Source organism: Lepidothrix coronata, unplaced genomic scaffold (genome assembly GCF_001604755.1).
Source record: "Lepidothrix coronata isolate B3197 unplaced genomic scaffold, Lepidothrix_coronata-1.0 Scaffold147, whole genome shotgun sequence".
NCBI lineage: Eukaryota > Metazoa > Chordata > Aves > Passeriformes > Pipridae > Lepidothrix > Lepidothrix coronata.
This window is the reverse complement of record NW_016690327.1, coordinates 586,498-595,711: the sequence shown is the minus strand read 5'-3', so window position 1 is coordinate 595,711 and position 9,214 is coordinate 586,498. Positions and strand designations below refer to the sequence as shown.

Genomic DNA, 9,214 nt, shown 5'->3' with positions numbered 1-9,214 from the left:
CCAGAGCACTGAGGGTCACATCCAGTTATTCCTTGGACACCTCCAGGGATGGGGAGTCCCAGAGTCACTGAGGTTGGAAAAGCCCTCCCAGCCCATGGAGTCCACTCTGTGCCCCAGTCCAGAGCACTGAGGGTCACATCCAGTTATTCCTTGGACACCTCCAGGGGTGGGGAGTCCCAGGGTCACTGAGGTTGGAAAAGCCCTCCCAGCCCATGGATCCCCCCTGTGCCCCATCCCCACCTTGTCCCACAGCCCAGAGCACTGAGTGTCACATCCAGTTATTCCTTGGACACCTCCAGGGCTGGGGACTCCACCACCTCCCTGGGCAGCCCCTTCCAATGCTTAACAACCCTTCCAGGAAGAAATTCCTCCTGATGTCCAACCTAAAGCTTCCCTGACGCAGCCTAATCCCAATCCCATGTCCTCTCGTGCCTGGGAGCCCCAGAGCTGCTCACCTTAACTCTTCAGAACTTCTGCTTGAGCCTGGAATATGTTGTGGAGCCCGAGTTTGGGCTGGCAGCATCCAGGACACCTCCTGACCTCCCTCCTCTCCCCTCTCCCCTCTGCAGGTGACCCAGCAGATGGCTGGGATGAACTTCTATGGAGCCAACGGGATGATGGGCTATGGACAGTCCATGGGAGGAGGAGGAGCCCAGGGCAGCAATCAGTCCCTCAGCTCCCCGATGTGGAAATGAGCCCTCGCGTTGTGACCATTTTTGCCTTCTGTTCTGTTCTTCAAACCTGCTCTCCATGAGACATTCAGGGTTTTTCCTTTTTGGGGCTGCCCAGCCCCGGACCCTTCCACCCCCCCAGAGCCCCATCTCTGCCTTCTCACTGTCACACAGGGTGACACCTCCTCGGTGACCAGCCCATGAGCTCCCCGTCCCCAGCACAGTCAATGCACAGTCAGGGGGGATCCCCCTCCTTGCACAAACCTCCTCTGGGTAGCACTTGATGTCCTGCTGGGCAAAGGTGGGACTGAGGAATCTCTCCTTTGTTCTGCCTGCTAAAGCCAGGCCTTGTCACTTCAAACTCCAGTGTTAGTAGGTTTGGGGTCAGTTAGAGGGGTGGGAAACCTCGTTTGGTGCTGAGGAACTGGATTTCCCCCGAGCCCAGGGGCAAGCAAGCCTTGCTACCTCCTCCCTTGAGCGAGTTCTCAGCTCTCTGACCCTCATTGGAACCAAAGTCCTTGGGAAGCCCCCCCTCCCTCCCCCCCTGAGCAAGCAGGATTCTCGCCCGGTGTGGGGGCAAAGCCGATGGAATGTGAAACTTGCACTTCAGAGTGGCTTTTTCTGTCTGATTGTTGGCATTTGATGTATTTAAACTTTTAACAATCTTAACTGAGAGTTAACTTATCCGGGGCTCAGAGCCCACTTCGAGTTTTCTTACACTTTTAAAAATGACTATGACATCCTAATTTATACTTTTTTCATATATTTTTTTGTTTTGTTTTTTGTTTTCTTTTTGGTTGTTGTTGTTTTTTCCTGTGTAATCCTGGTCCCCTTTCCTGGCTCGCTTTTTGGACATTTTGAATCTTAGGCAGGTTTTCTTTTCTCATCTCCAGTAGAACACACAAACTGCTTCAAAGTCATCAGCCCTGAGCAAGAGGTCAGACTGTGGTCTGCTTTCTCCTGTGGATATGTAAATTCCCAAATAAAACATTGCAGTGAAATCTCCCCCTTGGCTCTGTGGGTTTTTAACCAGCAGGTGTTTCGGTGGTGGGGTCAGAGTGAGTTGTTCATTCCAGGTGTGGGGATTTTGGGGTGTTCCAGCCCAAATTCCAAGGCCGTGTCCCAAATGCCAAGGAGCTGAGGGGCTGCCAGCACTCCAAGAACTGGGCTCAGCCAGGCACAATCAGGTCAGTGGATGCTTTTATATACAAGAGTTTGGGGTGGGGGAATTAAATTATTCAGCTTTTACACTCATTTTTCTCAACAGAACCTGAGCAAGGCTCAGCCAAAAGGTGCATTTTAAGGTTCCACAAAAAGTTAACCATCATAAAATTATGGAATAGAATGGGTTTGGGTTGGGAGGGAGCTTAAAGATCAACTTGTTCCCCTCCCTGCCATGGGCAGGGACACCTTCCACTATCCCAGGTTGTTCCAGCCTGGCCTTGGACACTCCCAGGGATGGGGCAGCCACAGCTTCTCTGGGCACCCTGTGCCAGGGCCTCCCCACCCTCCCAGGGAAGGATTCCCTCCCAATCTCCCATCTGACCCTGCCCTCTGGCAGTGGGAAACCATTCCCTGTGTCCTGTCCCTCCAGGCCCTTGTCCCAAAGTCCCTCCCCACCCTTAGGAAGGTTGGCTGGGATTTGGGAGTCACCTGAAGCACAGCCAGGAAGGTTTGTGGGTGGCTGTGCAGCTGCAGGGAGAGCTCAGAGCTCCTTGTGGGGGCCTTGAGCTGATGATACTCTGCTTGTTAATGATGGTATTTCTTTCCTCAAGTCAAAACCTCCTTTTTCCAGCAAAAAAAAAAAAAAAAAGGGAGTTTCTTCTTTTCCCTTCCTCCCCAGTGTGTCTGATGGGTGACTTGTTTGGGCTCCATGATTTGAAAAGCTCGACTCAAGCACAGAAGAAAGTTTTCAAGCTGGCTTTAATCATCTTCACTTGCTGCCCCAATACTGTACATGCAGGTACAAGCCAATGAAAATGTGAATAATTCAGGTTTTCCCCTCTTTTTTTCTTTTGTTTTGTGGGGTTGGGGGGGAAAACTGGCTAAGGAATATTTTACAAAAACAGCGTGCACCCTCACAGCCATCAGTCCTGCTGCATATAGAAACCACAAAAATACAAGAGTTTGACATTTAAGAAAGACCACACACATAGAAAAACAGGTACAGAACACAGGTAGAAAATTGCCATTTGCTTGTTTGAAATCCGTTCCCGCTCTCAAGGATCCATCACAAGCCCATCCCCTTGTCTTGGACGTGGAAGTGGGGGCTCAAAGGACCCTCCAGTCCCCCCCTCTGGGGTGATTCTTTGGGGGGGAGTTGTCAAATAGAAGGAATCTGTCATCAAACCAAGTTTATCCCGAACAGGAGTGGGGGGTTCACTGCCTGCTCCCATCCTGGCTCCCGGAATCCAAAGGTACCCAAGGTGAGTGTGTCAGTCCTGGGAGTTCTCCTGCCTCTCCTGTTCCCTGGGGTGTGGTGGTGACACACCTGGCACCTTTTCATTCAGCACCAATTAACTCCTGGCTAATTGGGTTCTGGCACTTCCCAGCCCCACGGGGCTCTCCTGGGTCAGCTCATCCTTCTTAATGCAATTTTTTTGGGATGGGGGGGATGGATTTTAGGCTGGAAAATGTGAAGAACTGTGTGTCCTTGTGTGGTTGTGTCACTCTGAGCTGCACCCCTGTCCCAGAAACTCCTTTCAGCTCCAGCTGCCACGGGAAGGGCTGGGATTGGGAATGACAGGCTGAGCCCTGGGTGCATCTCATTGCCTTCAGTGATCTCATCAATCCTACCTCAAACAATTTTGGCCCCTTTTTATGCCCCCTCAGACTTTTTTTAGGGGGGTTGACACAGTTTGAAGGCATAGGCTGTGCTTAAATATTTGTTAGTTATGGACAAAACCCCTCAATTGGGAATATAAATTTGGAATTTTTTTTTTTTTTGACAGGATGAACGTTTCCAAACTGCACTTTGGGTGCTTTTAAAACCTCCTTGGTGCTTTTCCCCCTGTGCTCGTGTGGGTTTGGGTTTGATTTCCCTGCTGCTGTCAAGAACCAAATTCAGGGATGAACCTCCAGCTTGGAGCTGCTGCTGCTTCCCCCCGGAGCTGTCCCTAAGCTGCTGTTTTTTCTCTTTGAGGTATAAACTTTGGGGATTAATGACAGATTCTTGAGTCCTGGATCGTTTCTTACACGATCCAGGAGCTTGTTCCTAGCGTGGATTTGGAGGTGGGGAGTGGGATGACACGATGGAGGGGGTGGGGAGGGATAATTCCATTTAAACTGCACGAAAAAAATCAAGCCCTTTAAGAAAAACAAGGCCACCAACTTCAAAGTGCTCTAAACATTCACGAGGCACCCGCTGCCAGGGGGCCCTCCCTGGCCAGTGGGGACGGGCAGGGGGAGCTGCTCCTTCCACAGGGCAGGAATTGCTTCGCACGGGCAGGACAAAATTCCCCCTTTTTTTTTTTTTTTTTTTTTTTTTTTTTAGCGGCGCCGGGATGTGGGTATTTACACACTGCCCTCCTCTCGGGGATCGGGATCAGGGCTCCACTCCTCCCTCCCTCCCTCCCTGCCTGCTCCCCAGGCTCCCTCTCCATCCCTGCCTCAGGCAGGAGCTCTGGGAGGGATTCGGGAGCAGGGTGGTGGCACCGAGCCCCCGGGAGGGTGTTGGGGGGGCTGTTCAACAGCAGAGATGAAAGGAGGGCACAGAGGGGGCCCCTCCAAACCCTGCCTCCCCCCAGAGGACCCCCTGGGCTCGTGCTCCCCTGGCCTGGAGCTCAGCATTCCCCAGTGCCAAAGGGAGCAGAGGGTGGGAGATGCACAGCCCGGGGCTGGGATTGCTCTTCATTGCACAGGTACAGCAGAACAGAACCTGAATGGGGGCGAGTGCACAAGCTCTGGGTCTGAAAGAACAAAAAAACAGGGGGGGAAGGGAGGGGGACAAATGAAAGGATGAGGTATCACAACAACCGGAGCTCCTGCGGGCACGGGGGGCACGGCGGCTCCTGGGCTGGGGGGCAGCTGTGGGACCACGCTGGTTCCTCCTGGATTCCTGGTGTCCCTGTCCCATCCTGGTGTCTGTGCCCTGTCCTGGTGTCCCTGTCCCATCCTGGTGTCCGTGTCCCATCCTGATATCCATGCCTGAGGTGGGTGGTCGGGCTCCAGCGCTGTGGCAGCTCCTCAGACAGCAGGACAAACCCTTTGCTGAACATTTTTCCAGGTCTGTTTTCAACCCTAAATCTTCCCCAGGTGGGTTCTGGTGAGCAGGATTGTCTTCACCCCAAAATTCCAACCGTGCTGCTGCAGATGCTTTTATTTTTTTTCCCCCTAACAAGCTTTTCCTGCAGCTTTTCAACCTTCTTTTTAGCTCCTAAACACAACTTTTGCACCTCTAGCAACCAGCCAGGGGTTGGGGGGTTTTCTCTGTGAGAAAGAAACCCTGCCCCATCCCTGGAAGTGTCCAAGGCCAGGTTGGACAGGGCTTGGAGAAACCTGGGATTATGGAAGGTGTCCCTGCCCATGGAACAGGGGGTGGAACGAGATGACCTTTAAGGTCCCTTCCAAACCAAACCATCCTGGGATTCCATGGAGCAGAAGGCAGATTTCCAGATGAAGCAGCTTTGCTGGAGGATCATTGGAAGGGCCCTCATGCCTTTGGATGCAAACCCTGCTGTTCCTGCAGGCGACTCTCCAGATCCATCTGCAGGCACAAAATCCCGAAGGAAAGCAGGGAGAGCTCTTCCCATGTTTTTCCATCCACGATGCAACCCACACTTGGGCTTTGGATTCAGCCAGTGAGACAAACAGTGCTGGAACACTGTTCCCTGACCTGGACAGTGCTGTTGTTTTCCAAACCAGTGGCCAATCCCACACCTTTGGGAAGGTGACAGATGTGGATTATCCAAGCATGTCACCTCAGTCTGGAGCGAAGCCCCTGAATCAACCAGAAGAAAACAGAAGATGGATTCTTTCCACCTGGAAAAAACATCCCTGGTGCTGATTTTGGAAGTAATTTTGGAGCAGGAAGGACCCTCTGGCTGTTCTCACCAGTGCTGGGGGTTTGTGAGCCCAGGAAAACCAGGCAAGGGATGGAATGTGGCTGCTCCTCTCCCAAACACCCAGGTCCAGGCTGCTCTTCCCAGGTCTCGTCTCTGCCCGAGCTGTGGTGCCACAGAAGAGATTCCCTGACAGCAAAGGGGAATCCTGATCCCACTCCCGAGGAATTCCTGCTCTTGGATTTGTAACCAAGAGCTGCATCTGTAACTGCTTCCGGAGATAAAAGCTTGCAAGAGCTGGAAAAGCTGGATGTGGAGGGAATGCTTCCCACCGGCTCCGCTGCTCTGTGGCAGCAGGTTCAGTTTCCTGATTCCTGGGAATTGTTTTGGTATCTCACTGGATTTCCAGAGAACTACATTGAACCATCCTCTCCCCCTGCTTTCAACGTGCCATGATGACACAGGAGCTGATTTCTGGGCCCAGCTCCTGCTGCCCTCGAAAATTTTCACTCCACTTTGGCAAATTCAGCCCATTCCAGGCCGGGAGAAAACACAGGGATAACTCAGGCCTGGAATCACCGAGTGCTTTCTGTGCTTTGCTGCGTGGCTGTGACTTCTATTAGCATTTAGGGGATGTTTAAGTACCATTTCAAGGCTATTTTGGTAAAATCCAGCCTTGTGACTCCAGCTGGGGGTTTGATTCCAGCCCCGGCAGCGCCGTTCAGAGAGGTCTGTGTCAGGTGGGTGCTGCTCCTCACTGCTGGGGGCTGGGTGTAAAACAGCCTGCAGAGCTGATGTCATTTCGTATTAATTGCTCTTTCTGGGGGAAAAAATATCTGCCAAATCAAGTGGTTTGACTTTCCTTCCGTGAAGGGAGGTAGAGGAGATAATCTGACCCATAATACCGAGGCAGCCACCTTTTGCAAGTCATATTGCACGTGGAAAAAAATGCCCTTGGCAATAAAACATTCCCCCAGGAAAGGGGGGAAAAACCCTGGAGTGCAGAAGCTTCTGGTTTGTCCTGGGATGGGGTGAATTTTCTCAGTGGCTGAGTTCTGGATTTCTGGAGTGTCCCGTAGAAAGCAATGGGGTGTCTTGGCTCCGTTGTTCTCGTTGCTGGAGGAGGGAAAACGTCTGACACGGGGGCTCAGGGGCTGAGAAAGGAGAAGGAGCTGATGTTTCAGTGTGACTGTGGCACAGTTCCCCCAGTTCAGTTTTCCCACACCTGTGCAAGGCGGGTCCTGACCCAGGTGCTTCCCCAAGGGCAGTGAGTGGCACTTCCTGGGAGGGGGGGACTGGAAGGGAAGAAGGGAAGGTCTTGTTGGATTTTGGTCATTTGAAGTCACTGCATGGAGGCTCCACCTTGCCAGTGTCCAGGAGCAGGAGGGATCGGCCCCGTGAGGCAGCAAACACGAACCCAGCACCGAGGGGGAACTGGGGAGCAGTTTGTTCAGTCACCCCCCAGCGCATCCTCAGCGTGTCAGGGACCAGAAAGGAGCAAAAATCTTCGGGTTTTCCTTGTTCCCTGCAGCGCCCAGGCTGTGCCTTCCAGGTGCTGGTTCTTTCCTCTGGGTTTTTCCAGCGGGGTTTTGGTAACTGGGGCAGGAGCAGCGAGGTTGTTGCCGGACCCCGGGCGCGTGGTCGGGATGTTCTGCTGCTCCTCACCCGCCTCTGTTCTCTGTCAGAACACAGGCGTGTGATGTTCCTGGCAGGGAGAGGAGCAGGGAAAGGGAGCTCTGCTGGAGGAATGCAGAGCTGGGAAGGGAGGGGGTGGGATGCTGTGTGCCCACAGCAGCGAGCACGACGTCCCTGCAGAGCTCCCTGCTCTGCCCACGCCGCTGCTCCGCGGCCCCGCGGACGTTCCGTGCTGGAACCACGGGCAGGTTTGGCATTTTCCCATCGAAACAGGGCTGGTAAAGCCAAAAGCAAATAGTGTCAGCTCGGAGGAGAGGAAAGCTTTTCCTCTCAGGATGCTTTCCCTGATGTGCAGTCAGAAATCCAGCGCCGGGCAGAGGAAGCTCGGCCTCGTCCAGGCGCCGCCGAGCTCGTGGAGCTGCTCCATGCTCTGCAAGGAACATCACGTTCCAACCAGTGTTAGTCCCTGTTTCAGGAGTCAGGGCACCGAGTTTGCTTCCCCAAACCACTGGAGGTTCAGTGCATCCCATGTTCCTTCCGTTGCCATCCAGCAGGAGCCCAGGAATCGGAGCGAGCTGCTCCGGCCGAGGATTTCACCCTTCACCAAGTGAAAGGATGAACCTCTCCCCATCCCAGGTCAGCAGCATCTGGGCCTCCTCTTTCCTCAGAGGTCTACAGCGATTTTGGGTTGGCAAAGTCGAGACAGCAGCTGAAAGTCCTTGTCACGATGTCACTTAAATTTGGTGCTGTTGGGCAAAGCAGCCACCGCACAGTGGAGTCCTGCTGACCCCCAGATGTGGGTTTGTGGACCCCAAGGTTTGGGGTTGTGAACCCCTGGGTTTGGGTTTGGGTTTGTGAACCCTCAGGTTTGGGTTTGTGGACCACCAGGTTTAGGTTTGGGGACTCCAAGATTGGGGTTTGTGAACCCTCAGGTTTGGGGTTTTGAACTCCAAGGTTTGGGTTTGGGGACCCCAAAGTTTGGTGTTTGGGGACCCCAAAGTTGGGGGTTTGTGGGCCCCCAGGTTTGGGGGTTTGGGGACCCCCAGGTTGGGGTTTGTGGAGGGAACAGCTTCATCCCAACAGTCTTTTTCCTTCAGGTTTGGTTTTGTCCCGTGGTGGCTGAGCTGGTTCGTCGTTCCCGGTGTCACCAGGAGAACCTCGGTTGGTTTGTTGTGCTCTGTGCATTGTGGAATTCTGTGTTTTGCCAAGAAATAATTGTATAAAAATCCCAGCTGTGCTGTGGGTTGGTTTGTGGTGAAGACTGAAGGTCAGAGCCAGCTGGTTGGCAAAAATTCCCCATTAACCTCTTGTCCTCTTCCAGTCTCCAAACTGCTCATCTTTTGGTGTGTTGGGTTTGGTGTTTGTTTTTTTTTTTTCCTCTCTTTTTGGGAACTGATCCTTCAGGACAGTCATTGGATTAGGTTCATTTTACGAAGAAACCAGAGTTTCTAGTGGTGTCTCCCCTGAGTATTTTTCAGCAAATTTCATTTAGGCACCTTCAAAAAAAGCTTCCGTTAATTCTCGGGTTTGCTACAAGAACTGGGTCCCTCGGAGGGAACCAAAAATGCTGCTTTTAAAAACAAACAAAACAATGCAAACAAAAACCCCCCAAACACTCAATCCTGACGAGAAACTCAACCCAGAGAGTCCCTTGGCCGTCCCCTCTCTCCGGCACCCGAATTCCAGAGCAGCACAAGCTGCTTGTTGAGATGTTCCCCTGTAGCAAAATCAGCGAGTCCAGAGTTTGGAGAACAGGGCTGGGCAAACCCTCCGCTCCTGCTTGGAATTCAAGTATCCAGGAGGGCATCCCAGACCTCGGGGAGAGCATCCCAGACCTCAAGGAGGGCATCCCAGACCTCAAGGAGGGCATTCCAGCTCTCAAGGAGGGCATCCCAGACCTCAAGGAGG

General features: G+C 53.0%; 1 protein-coding gene across 1 annotated transcript in view; it reads left to right on the top strand.

The window, feature by feature from the left end:
* Nucleotides 1-1,676, top strand: part of SMAP2 (small ArfGAP2) — a 20,540-nt gene extending 18,864 nt beyond the window's left edge. Inside the window, exons 9-10 of the mRNA XM_017828249.1 lie at nucleotides 5-14; nucleotides 570-1,676. Coding sequence (XP_017683738.1) covers nucleotides 5-14; nucleotides 570-695 — 136 coding nt within the window. The 3' untranslated portion in view covers nucleotides 696-1,676. The remainder of the gene's footprint in view (nucleotides 1-4; nucleotides 15-569) is intronic.
* The last annotated feature ends 7,538 nt before the right edge of the window (nucleotides 1,677-9,214 follow it).